At 31.4% G+C, this 25222-nt stretch overlaps 3 protein-coding genes across 3 annotated transcripts in view; 2 read left to right on the top strand and 1 right to left on the bottom strand.

Moving 5' to 3' along the window:
- Positions 1–16115, top strand: part of LOC108906353 — a 68622-nt gene extending 52507 nt beyond the window's left edge. Inside the window, exons 2-3 of the mRNA XM_018709586.1 lie at positions 2438–2752; positions 15975–16115. Of these exons, the coding sequence (XP_018565102.1) occupies positions 2439–2752; positions 15975–16074 (414 nt within the window). The 5' untranslated portion in view covers position 2438 and the 3' untranslated portion in view covers positions 16075–16115. The remainder of the gene's footprint in view (positions 1–2437; positions 2753–15974) is intronic.
- Positions 16116–17184: 1069 nt separating this feature from the next.
- On the top strand, positions 17185–22519 carry LOC108906366 (vacuolar fusion protein CCZ1 homolog). The gene is made up of 8 exons (XM_018709599.1): positions 17185–17325; positions 17382–17479; positions 17536–17629; positions 17708–17905; positions 17959–18134; positions 18309–18598; positions 18777–19178; positions 22376–22519. The coding sequence occupies exons 1-8, from the start codon at positions 17248–17250 to the stop codon at positions 22432–22434; spliced, it is 1395 nt and encodes a 464-aa protein (XP_018565115.1). The 5' UTR covers positions 17185–17247; the 3' UTR covers positions 22435–22519.
- A 25-nt stretch (positions 22520–22544) lies between these two features.
- The window catches only part of LOC108906365, an 11781-nt gene continuing 9103 nt past the window's right edge, over positions 22545–25222 (bottom strand). The window contains exons 4-7 of the mRNA XM_018709598.1: positions 24108–24569; positions 23554–23884; positions 23172–23494; positions 22545–23114 (exon numbers count right to left, since the gene is read on the bottom strand). Of these exons, the coding sequence (XP_018565114.1) occupies positions 22851–23114; positions 23172–23494; positions 23554–23884; positions 24108–24569 (1380 nt within the window). The 3' untranslated portion in view covers positions 22545–22850. The remainder of the gene's footprint in view (positions 23115–23171; positions 23495–23553; positions 23885–24107; positions 24570–25222) is intronic.

The raw sequence follows: 25222 nt of genomic DNA, 5'->3' as shown, positions 1-25222 counted from the left end.
AAAAAAGGAAATGTTTTTATGCCATAGTAAATAGCAAATAATTAATTAATTGAAATTATTTTTAGAATTTATATATATATTAATTTTTTTCATGTCAACTATTTTTCATATATTTATATGTACAGTGCAAGTAAATAGTTATTAAAATAAGTTTAATTTATTCAGTTTTTAATCCAGTTATTTTCAGATGCGTTAATATTATACACTTTTATTCAGGAACTGAAAAATAAATGTAAAATAGCAACATTTTAAAATAAATTGTATATTAATGTTAAAATGCAATCATTATCCTACAAACTGTGGACGAAATATAAGTATACTTTTTGTTTGTTTTTTGCTCTTGTCTATTAAGAATACGTTTTTAGAAAATTTTCAAGGTATTATAAAGTCATTTTCACATTGTTAAGTGACTATATTTGGATTAAAGTCAATTAAAATAAGTATTCACTTATAACACTCCTCATATTATATTTAAAACAAATCACTAAGTAATGAGAGAACAAAGAAATAATAAAATAAATGTCAAATGGTATCTCTACCAGTGGAAGGAGATAAACAAACTGCCATATTTATTTAAAAGTCAATCTCGAGAAGGAAAATAGACTGATTTTCGAAAGGTAAACTGTCTTATAGTGAAGTGGTTCTGTGTGCACACCTTTTAATATTTTTCCCAACTAAAAATAACTTTAGATTGCCGGAGCAATATTAACAGATTTAATTATATTTTTTAACTTTGGGAAAATTGCTTAAATAAACAAAGGAATAGAAATATAGGACGTCAAAGGTTAAAAAGACTTAACTTTTTTTTTTATTAAAAACGTTTTGGTAACGTAATATTCGCAAAAGTTTGTATAAATTTATTAAACTATTCAAATCATTTGACCGGTTGCCTTTGAAAATTATATTCTAGGTAGCAGGATATAATTGAGTTCGACGCACATTGTAGAGCATCGCATGTTTCGCATCGATGTGACTGAAGTACATATATATCAGTATAATTCTCTAAAATTATATGAATATCTATAATTAAACTAAATTGTTCAAATTTTACAGCGTGGTAAAAACGATTCATAAAATGTGAAAATTGCTTACTTTTTCTACAAATTAAAAGAAATTATTCTTTTTTAAAATTTTTTCATTATCGGTTCAAGTTCAAAAGCTTTTGCTCCTCAAGTTCTTGCAATAAAATCGTATGCAAATATTTGTATCATTGAGATTCATTGTCAAGAAAAGCTCAAATACAAAACACACTACTATTTATTTACTATGTTGAGTAGATACTTACAATTTATGAGGTGTTGAAGTAAATTTTATATTTAAGTAGATATAATTAAAGTAGTAAAAAATTCAGTATCACGAAACTAAGAATAACTTCAGAAATATCAGAAAAACCTGAAAATTAAAAAAAATACTAGTAGACATTTTATTGCAGTTTTTGCGGGGAAGAGTATGTAGAATGATAATATCAAAAAAGTAATTCCAAAAAAGTGACTCTAGGTTGACAAATTGCAAATAAATGCCAAAATTACATGTTTTTTTCACTTTTTTTTACTGCCCATCAAAATCTAGACGACGTATTGGAAAATTAGTTTTTTTTGTGTTGTAGGCAATTCAATTACCTTCAATTAAAGATACCTAAAGTCATTTTTCACCTATTTGTTAATTGTAAAATAAATGTCGTAAGCGGAAAAATCAGTTTTCGAAAATTGCGCATTGTCGTTGCAAAAAGCGATGGATGTTGATGAAATTTATGGAAAAGACGGCCAATCCAATGATCAACTTGTGTACTAAAGGGCGATTCAAGTGATCGTGAAATTGTTATTCCAGCTATTTGTTAATTAATTTCGTTCGTTTATTGTTCGTATGTAAACTAATTGCTTAATTACTAAACGTTATTTTTATAAATTAATATAATAGATGTATGTTCTAATTGATCCAAAGAAACGTATCGAAAAAAAACTTCAAAAAGTTGAAATTAAGTTTTTTCAGGGTCAGACAACAGCCGCTCGAGAATTCGCTCTATTTGCATTAAATAGAGCTTATTTTTACGGTTATTTTTAAAAAAGCATTATATGTACCTACGTATAATAATCCTATATTTATCTTTTTTACATTTTGCTCATCTATGTTTGTTTATAACACTACTGTAGTTAAAAAAAGCAACAGTTATTTTTTTACAAAGTACAATGATGAAGATATATACTTGTTACTATAGATACCCACTATAAAGTTGACGTAACTTTCGATTAGACCGGAAGTTGTATTTGGGTGTCATTTATGAGTTCCGCCTCTAGTTATCCTGTACAAATATAAACTGAAACAATTCAGAACAGTATCTCTCGTAGTAACCTAGACATTTCGACGGCGATGCTTGATCGCCTAGCGTAATTTCTGTGTTTCGCAAAAATAATATTTTTTAATTTATTATCTCTTTCAGAATGGCGTTTTATCATGTTGTTCTTTTCTTCACTATAATTTTCCTTTGGCACATCCTAGCGAACGCTCAAATTTCCTCAGAAAATCAGAAACAGTACGTGTCTCCTGAAAAATCACGAAACCTCTTCCTACACCAACCCATAAGGTCGACCAGAAAGATCTCGCAGAGGGCATTCCAGGACTTGGACCTGTTCACAGCCAGAGGATACGGGAAGAGGGCCAATTGTCCTGGAGGATTCTGTGGAAAACGCATGCCAGCCTTCTCCGGGGCCAGGCTGTACGGCAAGAGGAATAGCGACATCAACCAGTTAAAATGGTACGTAAAGATAACGAAAATAATAAAATAGAAATTTGTTTAAATGAGCGGTTCACGAAAACTATAGAAATAATTTATTGCGTTAGTTGTGATTGAATTTAGCTTAAGTTTACAGTAATTTATTGCGACCAGAATCAATTTTTCACGTCAATCGATTAAAAGTATATTTCCATATTTCACTTGCACGTGAATTGTCAATTTATGTTCATACGCTCATACATTTGTTGCTAATGTTTATTATCATGTCAGGATAATAATTATTTACTAATTTCATCTATTGTACACCCAGCAGTCATTTGCCGATGGTTCTATAATTATAGCCAGGATAATGCAGTGTTGGGCTGCACAATTATCGGTCATATCTTAGGTCAGATCAGATCCAACGGCCTTTCGGACAAAGGTGCTGTCAAAATTGATTTATCCTCCTTCATTAAATTAAATTCAATTGATTAAATTTCAGTTGCTTCGTATATTTATTTCTGGATTAATAAATTTCAAAATCAGTATTCCTTCAATATTATTTCAACCATTTTATAGTCAATATTCTTAACTAAACAAGAACCTCTTGTGCTTTTTTCTGGAACTTTTGGAAATACATATTTTTTATAGCTCTGGAGACATTTTAGTAATTATTTTATAGAACTGATATCCAAATATTTGAATTAAAATGTTACTAATAGATTACTTTTATTTGTTATTTCATGAGAAATTCATTGATTTTATTCTAAAACTAGCCCTTAAAGTACAACAAATTTCAAAAGAAATAATAAAAATTCGGGACAAAGATTTCTACCCATAGAAACAATATTGTACATTATCTGTTGATAAAACTTTGGAAAATGTGTTGTAACTAAAGTAAATTACAGTTTTAGTTTTATAATAATTTACATGTGGAACACTAAGCTGTATCCATCAAACGTAGAATGTTAATTGTTAAGAGTTAATTCGAAAAGTTACTTAAATTAAACTAAATATACTAGTACACCATAGTTATCAATAAAAATCATATGCATTCTTACAAATTATGATGTAACATAATGGGATAAATTGAAAAAGGTATTACAGCGTGGTAAAAAAGTTCTGCATAAAATTCATATTTTCGTTAAACAATTTTTTTTTCGAAAAACGGTGGACCCGTCGATTTTTATTTGATCCAGGGCACCTTGTTATGTGGAATTTTTTTTTTTCGATAATCCGAGCGATGACATAATTTTTTTTTAATGACAACGCATATTTTTTTCGTTCGGAATTGATGACAGTGATAATTATCTAAACAACGGTGTGAAAATTTCGATGTCTTACATAACAATTTTTTTTAGAAAAATGCACCTTAAGTTCTTATAAGTGACAAAGTTGACAAAATGACATTTCAAACGAGTAAAATTACACTAATGTTTGTGTAAGTCTAGCGAAATTGTTCGAATTGCCCACCCTGTACCATTTGGCATTGTCCTAAGCGTGTGTAAACGCCGTCTACACTTCGTTCAAGCATTCCCGGGTCGATTTGATTTATTTCAAAACGAATACGGTTTTTAAGTTCTTCCAAATCACCTGGTCTGTTTGTGTACACACGCGATTTCAAATAGCCCCACAAAAAAAAGTCTAGAGGTGTTAAATCAGGCGAACGCGGAGGCCACTCGATTGTTCCGCGTCGCCCGATCCACCGGCCAGTAAACGTGTTATTCAAGTACTCCCGTACTTGCACTCCATAATGGGGCGGTGCACCATCCTGCTGAAACCAAATTCTTTCCTCAGGAATATCAGGATCCTCGTTGTTCGGGAATAACTCTGCTAAGCTTGGGACCAAATCGAACCGCAGGAAATCCAAATAGCGAGCAGCAGTTAAATTTTCCTCGAAAAAATACGGGCCTAAAATACGACGCCCTATTATTCCCGCCCAAACGTTCACCTTTCGGGGGTGCTGATGATCTACTTCTTGCACCCAGTGCGGGTTTTCCTGAGACCAATACCGGCAGTTATGTCGATGCACCGATCCATTAAGATAAAAAGTAGCCTCGTCAGAAAAAATTATGTTCTTGAGGAAGTCGGGGTCTCCGTTACATCGATGCATTAAATCTTCACAAAAGTGGAGACGGCGGTCTGGGTCGTCCTCAGTCAATGCATGTATCAAGTGACCCTTATAGGGGTGAAATTTCTCTTTTTTGAGAAAGTTCACCACAGTTACATGTGAAATATCATTGTTCAATGCAATCGACCTTGTACTAGAATGAGGGTTGTCCTGGAGCTCCACCAGGATATTCAATCTAGTTTCATCATCTACTCTAGGACGACCCGCACGAGGAGCATCTTTCACACTACCAGTTTCCTCAAACCTTGCCAGTACCCTACTAACCGTAGATTGCGTAATTGGTGGTCTGTCAGGGTACGTTGCATTAAATAATTGGCAAGCTTCTTGATGGGTTCGTAACTTATCGCCGAAACCAATCATCCTCAAAATATCAATTCTTTCGCGTTCACTAAGTTTTGCCATTTCGAATTAAACGATTTCACCAAAGAATGTTAAATCGGTACTGATTTTTAGTCTTCAATATTTCAGGTAATCTACTCCTTTCAAGTAAACATTTCTTTGGATCTTTTTTTTTTGGGGAATTTATCGGCAAACTCGAAGACAAAAAGTCGACCTTAATTTGCTACATACTATTTGGATTTTGTGCGGTTGAACTTGGTTCTAAATTTTGCAGTTTAATCAGGATCCTGACAATATCTGATGAATAATTCCGCAAATAATTACATAACACCAGTTGCAACTTAAGTTATGTTAAATGCATTCTGCCGAATAAATTTTTTTCTAAGGCATTTGATCCGTAAACAGCAAATTATTGCATTCAAGAATTTAAGGTGCATTTTTCTAAAAAAAAAATTGTTATGTAAGACATCGAAATTTTCACACCGTTGTTTAGATAAGTATCACTTTCGAACGAAAAAAATATGCGTTGGCATTTACAAAAAAAAATTATGTCATCGCCGCCGTAAGTGGATTATCGAAAAAAAAATTTTCCACATAACAAGGTGCCCTGGATCAAATGCAAATCGACGGGTCTCACCGTTTTTCGAAAAAAATTGTTTAATGAAAATATTAATTTTATGCAGAACTTTTTTACCACGCTGTATAGTAACATTCTGGCAAGATTATTCCAGTGAAATTTTGGTGAAAATATAGGTATAGTTGTTACGATATCAATTGGAACCTGTGAATCTTAAAGCACAGGACCGTCTGCACTTCTCTTGAAATTTCTTCCTATGCTTTAGCCATGATATGTCTCGTAATTTATACTCGAATGAGCGAGTCCGGTATTGGCAGACCAGTCTGCCTGATGTAGAATCGACGGCAGCGCGCTGGTCGTCAAAGTAAGCCTGTATTGGTCCACTAGGTCGTAAAAAATATTTTGCATGGTATTCTATAATTAGTTTGGTGTCGAAGGCTGTTCACTTGGCTTTACAAGTGCCGTGGAGAGTAGTACTTGGCGTGATATATTGTTGGTATAATACGCATTGTTAATTATTAGTTAATATTATTATTTGTTCATATCGTAAACAGTAAAGGGTAATAGTTATTAAAATAAATAGCATGGCAATAATTTAGCATGGCTTTCTGGAGACCCTTTTAAACAGAAGATAACGAAATAACCCGGGAAAATCCCCAAATAATCGAGCCGGCTTTTGTCGAAAGCGTCGAAACAAACTCAAAGAGTTTAAAAACAAAGATTTACACGTACAAAGTCAACGTATTATATTAAATATATATGAATGTTTGAAAAGAAGACAATGTGAAGAAATTAGGAAACGGATTAGTGAATTAACAATTATCAAAAGCGACAATTTATCGCGTAATTAAAGAAGGAGACGTTATTAATCACGGTACAAAGAGGAAACGGAAAAATATAAAACTAAAGAATATTGACGATTTCACCAGAGATGTAATACGGCGCACAATTTGTAATATGTATAAAGATAATAAAGTTCCTGCTTTAAACATGATTCGAGATAAATTAAGCGATTATTCTGATTATAATTATAAATTTTTAGATATTTTACATGTTTTATTACAATAATAAGATTTTAAACATATAAAACTTGACAATCGTATGGTAATTATGGAATCACGACGTTATAGTTGCACTTCGGGAATATTATTTACAAAAAATTGGATAATATCGCCAACTAAATAGGAATATAACTCGGAATATAGTATATCTAGACGACGCGACAGGGCGAAATTTTTCTGGACGCCTATGGATTCTGTAAAATTTATGAGTTATGTGTTTTTATGCGGTTCCAATTGAGATCGTAACAACTTATATAATCGAATATAAAACAGTATGTGAACTAAAACAAATCAAAATTTTCAAGGATTTGTTCATATTTTATTTAATATGTATATTACTGTATTAACTTAAAAACTTTCCACCTTCAATAATAATTAGAAACACGAAAAGATACATGTTGGAAAGATCGTAAATAGCCTCGAGTCATACCTAGCTTATTGCACCTCATTTTAAAAGTGTTTTATTTCTCTATAGAAATGCCGCAAGCAAGTGAAGTTTTATAGAAGTTATGAAAATACTGCCTGTATAATTTCGGTTACAAATTAGTTCATTTCTGCTTAAATCGCTGATGATGTCTTAATTCTTCTTAATCAACTTGAGAGAGATGATCTTATAAGATGAATAAGAGGGTGTTACGTTTTGTGTAGGTGTACGTCACACTGTAAGAAATTGGGCTTATTTTCACTCAATTTCACTCAATTTCTGTCCACCGGATTGAGTGAAATTTTCTTCTATTAGTACCTAAGAGTACAACTAAAATTTTATGAGTGAAACTATCACTTTTAGATCAAATAATATTATCAAAAATGTATAAAATTATCAAAATGCCCAGTATTGGCTGAAAATGTACTCAATAATTTCACTCAATAGATTCACTCAGCTTTCACTCAGACCGATTTATTTATAGTGCACAATCTAACTTTAATATTAAACACACTATAGTAAAAAACGCTATTTTTTTAAAAATAAACTGAATATTTTGATGTTTGTGATGTACATTTGTATCCATAGTAGACTAAAGCAATAGAGGTGCCGAGTGAATCTATCGTGTGAAATGATTGAGTACATACATAAAATACAATATATCCAACTTTACATACCAGTTAATTTTCAGATATTCAACCAGCTCGTGTTAATATGAATTGTGATCATAAACGTCTCATTTGGAGTGACCAACGGACATTTTGAATTATATTTTTTTAACTTCTACTTTTTGGTACTTCAGGTTGAATATCTAAAAATTAATGAGTCTGCGAAGTTGGACTTTTTTTTATTAAAGGTGTTTTGAAGATATTTGGAAAAAATTAATTTCAGGCTGTCGTTTGTCGGTACAGATTCTGGACACCCTGTATAAATTCTTTTATCAAAAGAGGTTAGATATACAGGGTGAAACTTTAAGTGAAAGTCTTTTAGTTTTTATCTTAATCGAATTTGTGATACACTGTTTTGTACAAGCGTAAAAAAATATTTATTTCAGTGTCTAGTGATGGTAACAGTATACAGTGTATTTATGTGGCTTCTCTGTTAAATTTCTGTATGAAAAAACATGTAAATTAGTAAGTGCTTTTGTTTGAGGTTACCATCCAGTGGCGGGGTAGAATAATACGAAAAAAAAATGTTAAAAAAAACAGTTCTCACAACGAAATTTGAGAAAACAAACATATGTTTCTAAAAGTCAAAGATTTTCCATTTAAATGTGACACCCATTCAAAGTACACCCCGTATATTTCCAATTTAATTCACATAAAATGTTCAGATATTCCAAGTCAGTATTTTAGAGGAAAAACTTTTTGCAGTTGAAATTTGAAACGTGGGGTACATTATTCTATTATACTTTATATTAATTTCCATTTTCTTGGGGTTCTAAGATAATTTTCCTATGTAATTTGAGGTATCAAATGCAAAATATATAGAAGCCTTTTTTGTTTACGATCCTAAGTACTTACACCAAAACAAGTTCAAGATAGTCTCCCCTTGGCAAATCCTGAGGGGTTGTTAATGTTAAAGAAGTCCAATTTTATCTACGCGAATACATAACAGGCAAAATTTGTATCCATTAGCATAGAAACGCAGAGAAAATAATGCCAACTGGGGCGGTACACCGCAAGGAATCTGATTCCCGTAATGAATGACGGAAGGTATGGATAATATTCGCCCGGACGAAATAAATTCGTGGAGTTTGAGATTTTGTTTTAAATTATAGGAGGCAAGATAATATTTAATTTATTGTTTGCTTAAATTTTAAATACTTCCACGGGCTTATGGAAGCTTTGGAGTTTATCTCTGCATTCTTTACACCCCTATTGGCATTGGCTATAGTTGTGTTTATACATACGTTTAACATTAAATGAAAAACGTCTTCTCTTATAATCAACATAGAGCTTGAAACTGCCAGCAGATTGAAACGTACGTTATCAGGAATGAAATTTTAGTTATATTAGTATAAAGCATATATTTGCTGTAAGTGTATAAATTTAATTAAACATCTTTGTTCTAATTTGTCTAATATTTGTATTCACTGCTTTACTATTCCCCTTTGTTTGGAATTTAAATTTCTTAATACGACATTTTCACTACTCCCTTGTTTTAAACCAATAGGAATATTAAAGTAGCTAGTTTTGATTAAAGTAGGCGATACAAGATACGGAAGTGCCAACAAATTATGCTTCAAATTAATATATAATTGTTTAATTGTAATAGTTATAATATCATCACTTCATTAGTTATATTAGTTTTAATATCATCAGTTTTTTTTAATAAATAGACTTTTTATAACGAATTTGAGAATATGAGCTTTAATGAGTTGGTTGCGATTTCTCCGGTTTAGACTTCTTAGCATATTACTCTTTTCCTTAGAAGAAAACTCTGACATCAGAGAATAGGTCTTCTATACAACAAAAAAATAGAAGCTGCCTATACAGTTAGCTGTCTTATGCCAGTGTCGTGACGAGTTGATCATATCAGAATCTTTTAAATAAATATCAAGTGCAAACTGATGCAGATGGAAGGATTTTACATTGACCCAACACCTCACTTTTGAAAGAGAAGATTAAACGTATCATAAAACAACTACAGCAAAGTGAGAACAATATTCTGAAAGAACACCTGTAGCTTATCAGCAAATTAGACAGAAAAACTGAGATCTAATGCCTAGACTAACTGCAGCGTTAGCTTCTGGAAAGACATGCCTAATCTGTTTTACATTGACAATTTATTCATGAATAAATTGAAGAAGTTCTTCATGAATTAATTCACGGAGTTATTGGTAAATAGTGTGGTTTTACACTGCTACAGACTTTGTCAAGTTTTTTGACGTATGAATCAGTTCTACCAATGCATCAAACAAGCAAATAAATTTCAAAAATGTCACCTTTCCACTCATAATTGTAGTGATACAACAGCGGTACCGTTCTGACACTTATTATATAAATATTAGTTTTTGTAAGTAACAAATTAGTAAAAACAATGCAAACCTGGTACGACGCCACACAATTATTTACATATTCCAATAACATAACCTCATTACTGATCTGAGGCTGGAAATCTGTTGGGTTGGTACTTCTGAACTTCACGAAGAAATTGACGAAAATTAGAACATATTCTAATTCGTCAAGAACTTGATGAATAATTTCATGATGTTATTTGACAGCAGATTTGGTGCATTGCACTTGTCCAATTTCTTGATGAAGCGACTTCATGAATTAATTGATCAATAAATTGTTAATGTATAGCAGCTATAATGAGTGAATCTAGACAAGCATCCACCACGTCGCGTCGTCAGTAATCTAGATTCTATGCCACTAGATGACGTTAAAAATGTACTTGTCGAGATGATTTCTAAAAGGGGAGCTATTAGAGTTATGAAAATTAGGAAATGACAGAAGAAGTAAAGGTTCAGTATACATTTTTCGAAAAGCCAAAACTCCGATACCATACAATTCAGGACATCATAATTTGTGTCGACAAAAAAAACGCAACCGTTGTCTTGAACATCACAAAGTTGTATAGCCAAGGTGGAGAAATACATAATCGAGTGTATAAGAAGATTATAAAGAATATATTCTAGAAAACTGAAAAGAAAGTGATGCCTGCGATTGGAGGTTTTTAACTTTCACAAGGAACTACATAGGAATCTCATTCTAACTGATTCTAGAACACACCAGCTTGTTAAGGTACATAATACAAGTGCTTCGACTAATAGTAAGCGCAGTTGGATCATCCATTCACCCTCTGGCCTAGTTCGTATCAAACGTCTTCCCCATCAGATACCTAATAAGACACATATAAAAAAATCTGATCTAGATCCAGATAGCACTCTAATGAGTTTTAAGGAGCTTTGTCAGAAGATTATCGCAACAGACGAGAAAGAAAATTGTGAGCTTGACAGAAGTGCGCACCAGATGGACTTTCTTCTTCAGTTTCTATGCACAAACTAAAGAACAAGCTATAGGATTCAACGTTACCCCATTTAGTCGTGGCAAGTATTTGCCAGGAGTCTTTCGATAAGATCAAGGAAAAGGAGGAATATCTAGCAACAACCTATCTGCAATATATAAAAGGATGTACTAGCAGTACAAGTTGAATCTTGAGAAAACACATTACTGATACCTTTTAAAGAGCACTATAAGAAAGATAAGAAGAATTCAGGACAGTACAATTATTTGAAAGAGGGATTTACATCAAAGTCCCGTTATATAAAGCATTGGCTATGGCAAAGTATACATTTGATAAACACTCAAATAATACAACTTAGTAGATATGTAGCACAGGTCACCAAATAGACCTAAATAATATCAGAATTGTAGGCAGAGAGAAAGGATTTTGAAGAATATACTGAGAAACAATAGAACGACGATACGCGACATGGCAACCAGAAGAAAATTGAAATAAGAGACAGAAAATACATATCCCACTCCTAGAAATACTGACTTCCAGGTATAGTCTTTCCGAAGTTAGTTGAACATGGATAAAAACGTGTAGAAATATAATTTAATGAGATTCATAGGCGTCTCTAAAAAAGTTTTCTGCTAAAGGTAAAAAATTATAATAATTTGTATATAATGTGTAGAAAAATAAATGTTCATTTGACCAACAACATATTTTAATTGTTTATGTCCTCAAACAATCTTATTATTATATTGATGGTAAATTTCGTTTTGTTCGGTTTAACACGTCTCCAAAATCCTATATTGTAATAATATTAGTAAACAAAATATCTCTCTTATTTCTCACTTTCGCAATTGTAATATGAATGATTAATATAAGGTGCCTATAATAAATTAAAATTACTTGAATCACACCAAATTCCGCATTGCTGCATTGCACTGCTAGGCCATTTGTTGACAACTGAATTTATGGCCAGGTCGGCCAGTGCGGCTGTGTTTGCGCCGCGTTTACCCGCGCGCTCCTTCTTCAACTGGGCGACCAGACCTGTGTATGGGTATGGCTAAATAAATATGGGAACAAGATTTTCAAATATTTCAATGCCGAGTTGCTGCGTCAGCGACTAACGTGGTACATACTGCCAACCTCTTGGTTCTTGAATTGAGATCGGAAAGACTATACCAGATTTTATTATTATGTATCAGCAAAATGTGAAAGCAATTCATAGCACTTGATTTTTAAAGATCTTTAAAACATTTTGCTAATTTTCTTGAATTATCAGAATCGACTCAGATAACGCTTAAAAAAAGTTTGTTTACCTTCTGCAACTCCTCTACTGCGAGAGATAAATTTTCGGTTAGCGCTATAACAATTTTTATAAACCTTCTAGACAATCTTTTGTTTCATTATGATTCTACATTCAATTTTCACTTCAAATAGCCCAGTTCATTCTTTTTATGGAGGTGTATTAGTTTGTAGGTACATTTAAAAATTTTCAGTCACATTTTGAACAAAAACAGATTTTTGCACAGTTGACCATTGTCAGTGTTAAAATTTCTAAAATTCTGTTAGCACCAGTCGATGCAGGATACTAATCTATGTAATACATGAAAATATAAATAATACCTATAGTTATAAAGTTACTTACAAACGACAAACAATTGTAGTTTAGGCCTCCTTGAAGATTACAAAAAACTAAGAAAAAAGAAGTTAACATTATTCAGAATCACTTAATTTCAGAGGTTTGCATTATAACCTTTATATATTTTTTAACATTTCCAATTAATTCATAAAATTAGTTTTCTATAAAAAAATTAAATAATCATACGTTGAAGGAACTGACAAATGATTAACTCATAAAATTAGTTTTCTACAAAAAATGAAATAATAATATGTTGAAGGAACTGACAAATGACTTCTGCCATGCTAATTATATGAGATCTTTTAGTTTAAAACGTACACGATAACACGAATCAACGCGCCCATTTCATGTCGTGTTATAATTAATTAAACCAATTTACAGGAAGTTACGGCATACCCGAAATCCCTAGTTACTACCACGGTTGATGCTGGTAATTACCAGGCTCTTAGTTAATTTTATTCCATTTGCAGGAGAAGGGGTAAAATGTCGCGGAACTACTTACATTAGATATAATAGAAACAATACATTTTTCGCTATCGTAAAAGTACATCGGTAAAATTCCTCATAATTACGGATCAAGTGGTCAAAATGTATGACGGAGGAGGGAAAAAAATAGAAAGACTTTTAAGAAATATTTTAGACTATTTGGAAAACATCCTGTATATCTTCGAAGGAGACGAAATTATTCTCTAGTTCATTTGAACTATTTAATGTTAATTTGGGACAACCAATACACAGTAGATGAATTAAAAGACACAGTGTATATTTTTGTAATAAATCAAAATTTTCAGAAACTTTTCGACCACAATAGAGAAAATATCTACTATCTGTTGTCAATCAGGTATACAGGATGATTCAAAAATGGTGACTAAAAATGAAACCTTGTATTCTTTGGTGAATTTTAAGGAGAGTCTTTCCTATAAAGTTTTTATCTAGGACGCTTCGTTAAAAAGATACAGGGTGTTAATCTTCAGGGCTTTTCCTAATGCTCCAGTGGCGCAGATACAGGGTATCGGTGGCATATTTTTCTAAATAAAATAGTACGCCACTGCTTTACGGTAACAACTATGATATTTTTGGATTCGCCTTTCAATTTCCTACAAATTACTACTCTCTTATGTTTTTCGAAAAAAGCGTGATTTTCGAATAAAACTTAAAAAATCTACTGTAAACACTTTTTACTTAAATGACATAACATCGGTATATTCGGTTATTTATTCGAATAAAGAAATTAATAACATTAGTCATCACTTTAATGATTTTATTTGAGTAAATGTTCAAAAATACCTTCATTTGCACGAACACAAGCGCGATATATTTTTAGTAACAAAATGTGATTTGTTCGAAATTTATTGTTGCTTGAATCTAATAAAAAACATTATTTATGTATTTATTTTTCTCGAAAATGGTACATGCTGCCGAATTTCGACAAGTATACCTTTTTTTATAGTACTTATCCTTTATAGTTTACAGAACCGTTTAGAAATGTAATAAACTTTGACTTTTAACATATTTTTTGTCGATTGTACTCCTTCAATTACCTGTATCGGCGACACTGCTTTTCATAACAGTTTGCACATTATTCTTAACGCACAGTTGATGTTTACTAGTATACAAATTTTAACATTTTTATATTTAGCCGATTTAAATATAATTAAGGAAAATCATTTGGAAAGTAATAATTTCAACACACTGTATCTCGAAAATAGGGCGTCTATGAAAAAAAGTTTACATGAACTACCCCTATTATTTTTTGCACACAAGTTTTTTTGAAACATGAACGAGACACCTGTATATTAATTTGGCAACTACATAATAAGGATACAGAAGGACAATTCCATAAAAAATCGATTTTGAAAGATTTCAAAAATAAATTAGACCTACATATTTTCTTTGTAAATTGCATACATACAACAAAAAAACACTGCACTACAGAAAAAAAATAGAAGAAATGACAAGAGTAAACAAATCAGTACCTTTATGATTTTTCTGGCTTAATGCTACCGAAAGAAATCTGAACACTGAAATTAAGGAAAACGACATTCGAAATCCTCTGAATATTAATTCCTCTGTCATATGAATCTTTCATTAAATAGAATAAATAAGGATGACAATTTAGATAATGTTTTTACTAATGACGTCTGTAATTCTTAAGTTTATTGAGTCGTTTCACTAATGGTTTGGTACCACTTACAAGTATTTAATATTTCAGAATTTATTCAGGAAGTAGTTGAGGTAACGTATTTGCTTTGTATTCAGTAATGTCTGATTTATACTAGATTATTCGAGGAGCGTTTAGTTCCGATTGTACTGTATAAGTTGAAACGGTAGTCAAAGTTCTGTTGTTCAAAGTTTAAACTGCTACATGTGAAATTACTCATAGGTAGACCCGCTCTTGTATGTTAATAACTTGTTAACCATTGACCATTTGTTTTAAATTCATTGTGGTCATATACATTCGAAGCCTTAATAATAATATTATTCGTATTTCACAATAGGAAGGGTTACAATTAAGTAATTTATATATTAAAATAGAATAGGGTCAACGTTTACAATGAAATGGTTAAAATTTCCTCAATTATTTGAATATTTTGATTTGTTTAAGCTTATAATTTGGGGTGGGTGTTCCGAAAGTCCGTCAGGAAACTCCGGGAGGTGAGTCTACGGATTAAAATAATAATAGTACCTACGTAATGAACATTTTTTTCGAATTGTCAATTGCTTGCAAGTTACAGCTTGTCAAAGTTCAATTTTTTTTATTTTTCTATTTAAATAACTTTTTTAATTCAAGTTCGATTAGTCTCTCATTTGGCACACTCACTAAGTAGATGAAGCTCTATTGAACCAATCAAAGAAAAGTTTCAATATTCACCGCTAGGGGGCACTTTACCCTGCACTCAAATTTTGTTTTGTTCATAACTTTTTTCTCTTGCTGGACATCGTAGAAATTTAAACATTATTGAAAAGACAAACAATAGCAGAGAAAATTATGTAGGTACTCTTTGTTCAGGCCGATAAATGTAACCGTTTACCAGGAAACCGCTATTAATAGCTATTAAAGTGTTATTAAACATCAATTTGGTCAATGCTTAGGTAATAAAAATAATAAAAACATGTTTTTTTTTTTCAGTTTCTTTATGGATTGCTTGGAACTGAAGTCGAGAATGAGAAATGTGGATTATCCTAGCAGGAAATTCAGAAGAGACGATGAAGTAGTTTTACCAGATTAATTAATGAACAAACTGTTAACTTTTCCGTGATTGTGATTGTAAATGTTGTACCCAAACAATTTGATTTAATTAATAATGTGTATAATTTTCTTGTTCTCTAGGAAGTAATAAAAAAGAATAAAAGTATAATTTGATTAATTTTTTTGTGTTATTTAAATGACGTTCATATAAGATGGTGTTCTGGAACCACAATGCTGAAACAAAAATCTGAGTAGACAGTTTTTTTTTTATAAATGCATGCACTAGAATTTCCTTATACGAAAGTAAACAAATAAACAAAATAAATATAATCTGTCATATTTGACTCAATAATAAAAATTTTAATGTTTTGAAAATGTAAAGAGATAGTTGTGCAAAGTATAGTGATATGCGATGATTCTTCAGTAAAATGATCATTTGAAAAAAGTTTTATTAAAGAATAACTCTTTATTTAATAAGGTCTTTTAATATTTCCGCACTTACTAACTCATGAAACAGATACATACGTACCTTAAAAGCATAATTAGTTTATCACCAAGGTTCCACTTTCAAAAATATTCCAAAATTTCAAAACTTGTACCTACTTGTTTCTTAAAAGTGTTTGCTGAAGACTGAAATTAAATATGTACATATTAACTCTCAAATTTGTGTGCTAAATTCATTACATTGTCGTTTTTATGATTCTAATTCAAAGTGCTAAGCTTACTGCTAATAAATCATTATATTTTGAAAACGTCTGGAGCAAGAATAGTTTTAGAATCGAGACTGAATTAGGCGCTTCTATATTAAAGCGTCGTAAAGGAAATTTGGGGCCTTATTTTAAGGAATTTGGTGTAATTTCGCCTGAGTGCAATTTTGTATAAGTAATTATAGGTACCTACTTAACTTTGGATAAATTACAATATTTTGGTTGCCTCTACAGGCATCTAACTTGTGTCGGTTTCTATGCTAGCCACCCTGTATATGAACCTATTATAGATCAAGATTTGTCAAGAACAAGAAAGTGGGCAGGCGTAAAGTTACTTTAACATTTTTAATTCCATCCATAATAATTGTGGAAAATGCAGGCCATAGGGCCACTTTGCATTATATAGATGAAGAAGAAGATAACCTAAAAACTTCCTATTCCTAACATTGTGTATCCCACTTTGAGACAAAAACATTGAAATTCCAAATTAATGTTCCTTTCCTAATATGAGTAATAAAACTGATGTTATTGGATTGAAGAATTTCTTTATATTTAACTCTTTATTAGGCCCAAAAGAAGGAGAGGTTAGTTAGCTTAAGTAACATGTAAGAAAGTTTAAAGTACACATGAATATTTTAAGGAATTAAAAAAGATATTGTACTACTACCCCATAACTGATAACACAGATGTCCAAATAAAAAATGTTGGTCTCGTCGAAGGAATTATTCAGTTTACTGAGTAAGTTTAAATGTAAGTTTATAATCAATAACGATTCATAAATTCTAAATTTTCAGGACTTTTAAGCCTATCACCTCGGTTAGTTCATTACATACAAATAAAACAAGGCAACTATTTTTTCAGCCTGAGAAACATTATTGGATAGTTCTGGTAAGAGTTACGTTTGGATCGTATGAAATCTAGGGCATTTTTAGGTACACCATATTATATTTATGTTGATTATTTTAGACATTATATATACCAACTGTCATTAAGACTAAAGATAATGCACAAAGTGAAGAGTATTTGGAAGATGATTTACAGGATAATGTTTATGAAGCCGTGCTGAAGCAAGCTTACTATATGTATAGATTGTTTTGGGGAACTTTTGAAGGTGCAAAAGATACTGGAACGCTTAAGATGACTTTAGAAATTTTTTATAAAGCTGTAAGTAGTAAGTGATAATAAATAAGAGACTGTTTACTCGGCTTTACTTTCAGTACTTGAAATCACTGAAACTGGCAAATTCAGACATTCTGAACATATTCTCCGGAATCCAGTATCTGCCTTTAGATAAACAAACATTCCTAAAAGTGCAGTGTTTTATAAATTTCTTAGAATCCACTTACCCTGTAATCGAACATACAGCCTACCTTTATAACGACCATTTGATATGGTAAGTATTTTTTTATTAAATTTTAAAATTACGTCTCTAACTCTTATTTTGTACGTCTTTATTAAATTTTATGTTGGAGTAAAAACAGAAGAAAAATTTGCAGAAAATCTTATGTAACTTACGTTTTACATTGAGCAATGCAATTTGTTATAAACGATATTAAATTATTCTTAGGAGTGGTATTGAACCGAGTGACATGCAAATCGTTTACCAGTACTTGATAGGAACATTATTACCGGCCAACATTGAGACAGAATTGCAAGGAGGTTCTATGCCTAGAAATTCCTCTTCCCCTTTTGCTGCTCTACGACACGGGCGATTTATTACAGGACCGTCAAATTTGAAACTTGCTAAAACTGTTGGAAAAGTTCCGAAAGTTTTTATGTTTAGTAGCGGGAAACCAGAGGAATATTATTTAGTTGTATACAGGGCTTTAAGCGCTTCTGTATGTTTATTTATAAAAGGTAGGTGTAAGTCGATTTTTTGTAAATAGTTTTTTAGGTTACGATTTTCCTTATCAAACACCAAAATATTTTTCTATTAGAATATACATAACAAGCTATCATTATTTTTTAATTCCTACATTTTGATTAAAAAAACTGAACCACCCTGTACATTTTGTACCTTCTGATCATATTTCAGATGATACAGAATTGACAGTAGACTTATTTAAAGAACTGGACGAATTTATTAGCCCAAAATTAGTAAATATTGTGTCAGATATAGCAGAGTACTGTTCGAAACAAGTTGTGACTCCCTCCAATTTACCTGAAAACTCCCCACGATTCATTTACTTCAACAAGATGAATCTCGCATATAAAAGTACAGTGCACCTAGATAATAAACAGACAGGAAATTTGGCTTGTAATAAGGAGTCCGTTAGAATAATGGCGGACATGAATAGCAAAAATTCGGTATTGGGACAATGTGGGGAAACCATCGTGAAGACGATGAATGACTATTGGGTGGTAGGTAAAACGTCAAATGCGAGAGAGTTTTATATAGCGCTTCAGCAGAAAAATGCCAGCCTAATAGACGTTAGCGGTGAGTTGATTAATCTTTTTATATAATATAAGTACATTAGTTCCTACTACATACCAACAAATATAGAGAATTTATCTTACAGTCAAATATGATTAATTTATTAATTGTAGGGAATATAAAAGTATAAATTTTAGTTTATCTATTCCAAAAAAAAACAGTTTTGCTGACATGCTTTTTAAAATCGCCCTGTATACAGGGTGTAACTTTGAGTGGGGTCATATTTTTACAAAGGCTTATTTTGACCTTTAGAAACATGTACCAGTAGTTTAATTTTACTAATTCCATTGCGAAAACTCAATTTTTTTTAACCGTTTCTTTTAGTAATTGTCATACCGCTGCCAAGTGTAACCTCAAATAACGGCGCACTTTAGTTCCAGAGCATAGGGAATTGGGCTGCGCATTGTTGTCAAATCTCATATTTAAAGGAAAGGTACTGCTCTTTGGCGTGTTACTTCTATTTATTGGAGCCCTATTAGACACAAAAACGAATGTTTAATTCTTTTAAATAAGATAAACTATGAAACGGTACTTAACAAGTAACTTCACAAAAAACTCAAGCATACATTTTTTTTATATTGTACACATCTACAAATATACAAATACAGGGTGCACGTGCTATAATTTTTTACCAGTTTAATAAACATTTTCTTATTTGGTACTTATAAGTCGCATTAATCTATATGATATTGTCTCCTTTGCTCCTGGTGACTTTAAAATGACACGTCGTTAAGTTGTACAAAAGCAATCTGTTTTACCAAATTATTTTTCATTGTCACTTTCCCAATCTGGGTTGATTTAAAAACAACTGGCAACGTTAATAGTGCACTAATACGCAAATTTCTGGTGCCCCGGTTTACATCGTCCAGTGGCGGCGTACATAAGAATTAAAGTGCATTTTAAAAAATTTATTAATTGTAACTCAACTATGTATTTAATTAAAAAAAAAAAAGAATTTCAGATTTGTATTCAGAGGAATATATACTATAACCCCTAAAACACTGACCCCATTTATAAGTACACCCTGTATGTATACAACTTTTTTATCATTTTTTTCTAAATTTAAATACTAGAAAGTTAAGGTGAAAGAGAATATTGTTTGCAGAATAAGGTCTACATATTCTAGATATGACATTTTCTAGTTTTAGTCGGTGGTATATCATCATTTAGTTATAAAATGTAATGACATTTGCACACCACTGCATTTTTCAAATCAACTGAGACTATACCTGATAATAGAAATTCATCAATTCATCAATTGCTATATAAGTTTTCAACATATAATTAAAATTACATTAAATTTTTTAACTTCAACAGTAATCGTAAAATCTACTGATGAAATTTGGCACATTCTTTAGCAGACACCTTGTATATTGTGTTCTGTAAAAAAAATATGCTTTGCTAAATTATCATTTAATGTTCATATTTTTTATTTTCAATAGTTACTAGATAAAGTGTTGAAGTACATAATCTTATAGACTATGAATAATTATAATTATGTCTACATCTGCGTATTTGTCGCTCAATAAATTTGGTGGTAAGATTATTTTATTATGAGTAATCTATAAACAAGAGTGATAATTTCTGGTTCACTTGATATAAAAATCATATATTACTGGCAATTAATATAACAGTTATCAATTATCATTATAATAAATTTTGTTTTTATTTAACAAATATGTCATTTACACTTAAAAGTAAAATTTAATAACTTATTTTGTTTGCTGTAAATAATAAACACTTATTTCCATATCTAGTACTTATAAATTAAACAGCGTGAAAGATTAGCAGTTTTTTTGAAAATGTACAAGTGATGTTCAAGAAAAATTGTATTAGGTGTTTGTAAAAACATTTTAGTGTTTTGTTCAGTTTTTCATACTTATTTTTTATCAAAAAATAATGCTAGGCATACAAATACAAAATTGTATCTAATATTACTTCTGAAGATATAGCTAGAGTTTGGGATTGTCAAAAAATTGATTCTTTTTATGTGCGCCCAAGAAAAAAAAAAACAAATATGAAAAATATCACTTGTCATTGCATTTTCTATTACATTGTACATTTTATATGTGAGTAAATATTAATGCTATGATAGAAATAACATTAATGCTGATGAAATATAATAAAATTTGCTTAACAGGCACACGAATAGGTGTTGTGTTAGAATGGTCAGTGACCTGGATATTTTGAAGATTTGATAAATCAGTTTAATTTTCAGTCATATGTACTAGTATTTCTAAGAAAAAAGATCTTTAGCAATTTTATTCAACGGATGAACTGTTTAGAGTTAATGATTTTTTAAATTTACCAGACAATTGAAAACATTGAAAACCTAAAACTTGTTACAAAAATAACCTAAGAATTATTTGGTGTAATAATTAAAAAATAAAAAAATTATTGATACAAATAATTTGTTATTTAGAAAATTCAAAACTCTCATGTTATGATTTTTCTTATTTTTTTTTTTTTATTACAATATTCTAAATTGTATTCTAACAAGAAATTCCCCCCTTATTTTTTGTAAGAGATAGTTATTTTTGAAAATTTGGTTGTGTAGCACATTTTTGTAAAATAAAAAAGTTGCTCTAAACTCTAACTCGTTCTTCAAATCAAAGTGAGATCTTTATTTTTAGAATTACCACTGGGTATTAAATTAATACTGATGGAATTTCTAAGCTGTATTTGTAAGTGAGTTGGTGAATTTTTGTCTGCATCTTCAGAGGTATTTGAGAATATGTTTTTTACGCCTATATCTCAAAAAGGTAGCATTCTAAGCTTTTCTCTTAAAATAATTTATTTTATGTGTAGCTTCTCAGTTGAAATCGGGACTATCCTTTATACATTTTCAAGCACATTGTGATTTCACAAAATTGTTTTCTATTACAGTAATTTACCAATGCTATTTTCTTAGTTTTTTTTTTAAGAATTAGGAGAAACGTATGTCATCAGAGATCTATTACTAAACTATTGTTCTAAAATAACATTTTCTATTATTTTTTACTCATTAAAAATGCCTTTACGTTTATTACTAGTTGATATTAAATATAATTTTTGAATAAAATCAGACACTGGATACTTAAAAATTTTTCATTTAGTTATTTCTATATCGGTGATAATGTATTTTTAATGATGCAATTTAAGTATCTATTTTCAGCTTTTCTTGTTATTTTGGCATAATGCGAAATAATTTTTTCTTTCAGTGGAGGTCAAGAAATTATGTGATACTGAACTGAAAGGTATATTCTTTCATCCAATGTGATACTTTTTTCTTAAGATTGTCTCATAATCTTACTTGTATGTATGTAATCATATGTATATCAAAATAAAACTGTATAAGCATAAAATGAATTTTATTTAAAAAATCCATAACAAAAAAATACAGTACTAAAAATAAATCACATTGCTGTGTCTGTATAATTAATAATAGAATAATTTAAGTATTTTTATACAGATCACTCTATTACTTTCAAAACAATGTCATAAAAATTGGAACATAATCTCTATAAATAAATCAAGTCTTTTCGTGAGTAAAACAGTACTAGGAATAATGTTTTATGAGCTAATTTGTTTAGAATGAAACTGATTAAAAATTACAATCATGTCAAAACAGATCAATAGCCCTTAATTACTTTTATTCTGAACTTATGCGATGCATAAAACTAGAACTCTAGTAGTTTAATATTCCTTTGGAACGAAGGTCAGTTCGGTTTGAGTCTGAGTGAATAGGATGAGCAGTTGCGAGTCTAAACCGACGTTTTCAACTCTTATGACGTGTGCCTCGGAAGCTCTGGGTTCCTTCCTGACCACTGCCAAACCGGACACCCTCATTAGAGATTCATCATTTTCTGTCGAAGCACCACCTGTCCTCGCAAGACGAATGTGGCAGATTACATCGATATGTATATACTTCTGAACTGCGTAACCAGAAGGAGTCTTAATCTGTGGAAAATAGTACATATGGATTAAAATTTTTTTTTATTAAAACGATTTAGTTACCTTTTCTGTTCTTTCTTCAATTTGAGGACGATCATTTCTAAACACCTGAGCTTCTCCAAGAACTTGTTCCCCGGCTTTAATAATGAATTTCATCCCTTTATGAACAGCTCTTGGTTCCAATCCTAAACCATCGGGATGATTGTCAGACCAAAGGTAATTGTCTGGTGAAACTAAAGAATCTGGTTGGAAAGTTAACCTCTTTGCGTAGCCCATTCCAATGCTAAGAAGCTTCAATGCCCTTCCACCAAAGAGGTGTTCCTTCCTATCGTTTGGTCTGACTTTGTAGTAAAATCCGGGAATAACTCTTGGGTCAACGTACGTTCCTGTAAACAAAATTAATCAGTATCGTATTCATTTTCAGGAGATAGTGTAACCAACTCACCAACAACGGGTATTTCATACGGCTCCAAACCAGTCATGGTATACTTGGTGGGCACATCGTTAATTTCCTCACCCCTCACAGTGACTCTCCTGTGGATCTTCTGCATTCCTGGTAGCAAATAGAATCTGTGCCTATTGATATTAACATTATTAACCTTTGTAACCTCAGCATTACGTTTCCCTTTGGCTTTGACCGACACGGCTGTACCACTTAACGGCATCAGTTTAGCGACGCCGGTTTCATAATACTCAACTTTACCTGTAAATTTAACACTGGCTCTTTTTTCAATGCCGTCTTTCGTTTGACTACTTTTAATTTCTAATTGTGGTCCCTGAAAGAATGAGTATCATAAGGAAATGTAAACTACACAGTGAAAGTTTTTCTTTAAAAGACTTACGACGCCCCACTCTGCTTATGCGGGTGGTTTAGGTTTTGGAACTGCCCCAATTGAACTGGCTGGGATGTGTCTGACAAAAACATGTTTTCGAACATATGCGCAATTCGCCACAAATACATAAAAGAATTAAAAAAATATTAATGGGTAGTAGGCTCACCTCTAAACTGATGACTTCTACGGTCCCCTGGGCCTCCTTGTTGGTATCGAAGAAGGTGAACTTGTCTCCTTCGGAAATCAACTCCAGTTCAAAGGCGTACCCCTCTGGCCTGTTGTCGCTCCAGAAGTAGTGTTTGTTGTCATTTAACTTGTTCTTGTCAGCTTCGAAAGTGAATCTCCTGGCGTAGCCCCTTCCAATGCTCTGAAGTGTCAGGGCTCTATTATCAAATAGGCATTTGTTTGCTGTTGAAGGTTTGCCCACTTCAGGTAGAGGTCTAACGCGGTATTTAAAACCAGGAGTGACTCTTTTGTCAATGTACACACCAACGACGGGGAGTTGATGGGGTTCGAGGGCACAAATGGTGTATTGTGCCGGTAGATCCCCAAGGGAAGAAGCGTCTAACTTTACGGGTCCTTTTTCAGGAGCTGGTACTGATATTGGTTTTGATGGCAAAAGAGGCTCCTGAAAAACATATTTGCATGTTACAGTAATCTTTTCTGATACACTGGCTATTATTGATTAGAAAAATTAAACAATTTTTGATTCCCTTTCATTTAGATTTGCTTCATTATAGTCCAGACGGTATCTGTTTCAAAGAGTCCATATTTGGGTGAACATTATATCCACGGAGATTTTTGGCTTTTTGTCTTTCAAATATCACTAGAAATGAAAATTTTTCTATGCTCATAAAAAAAAAACATGGGCTTAACTTTTGGTGGCACAATATGTTAAAAAAATTTGGAAACTGTCATATTTTTCTTCCTATTTAATTATTTATCTTTTCAAGAGTTGATTTTAGGCAGAAATGGAAGAGGAAAAAAATGCTTGTATTTAAATTTTACAAAATATGACTAGTTACAAATCGAATCAATCATGATTATTGTAAAAATCGAAAAAATTGCCAAAAATAGGGTTAAAAAACATTATTTTTTAGGGAATTTTTTGGGGTCATTAAGTTGGGTATAGGACCTTCATACTTGGCTCAAGAAAAGTTCATGTTATGTAGAATCATGACACCAAATTTTATCAAAATCGGTTAGATAGATTTTGCATAATAATTTTGCAATCCAGATTTTGAAAAAAAAAATTCAAATTTTCAAAGGACTCAGATTCAC

This window comes from Anoplophora glabripennis, unplaced genomic scaffold (genome assembly GCF_000390285.2).
Source record: "Anoplophora glabripennis isolate ALB-LARVAE unplaced genomic scaffold, Agla_2.0 scaffold139, whole genome shotgun sequence".
Taxonomy (NCBI): domain Eukaryota; kingdom Metazoa; phylum Arthropoda; class Insecta; order Coleoptera; family Cerambycidae; genus Anoplophora; species Anoplophora glabripennis.
The sequence above is the reverse complement of the archived record's forward strand: the minus strand, read 5'-3'. Positions and strand labels throughout refer to the sequence as shown.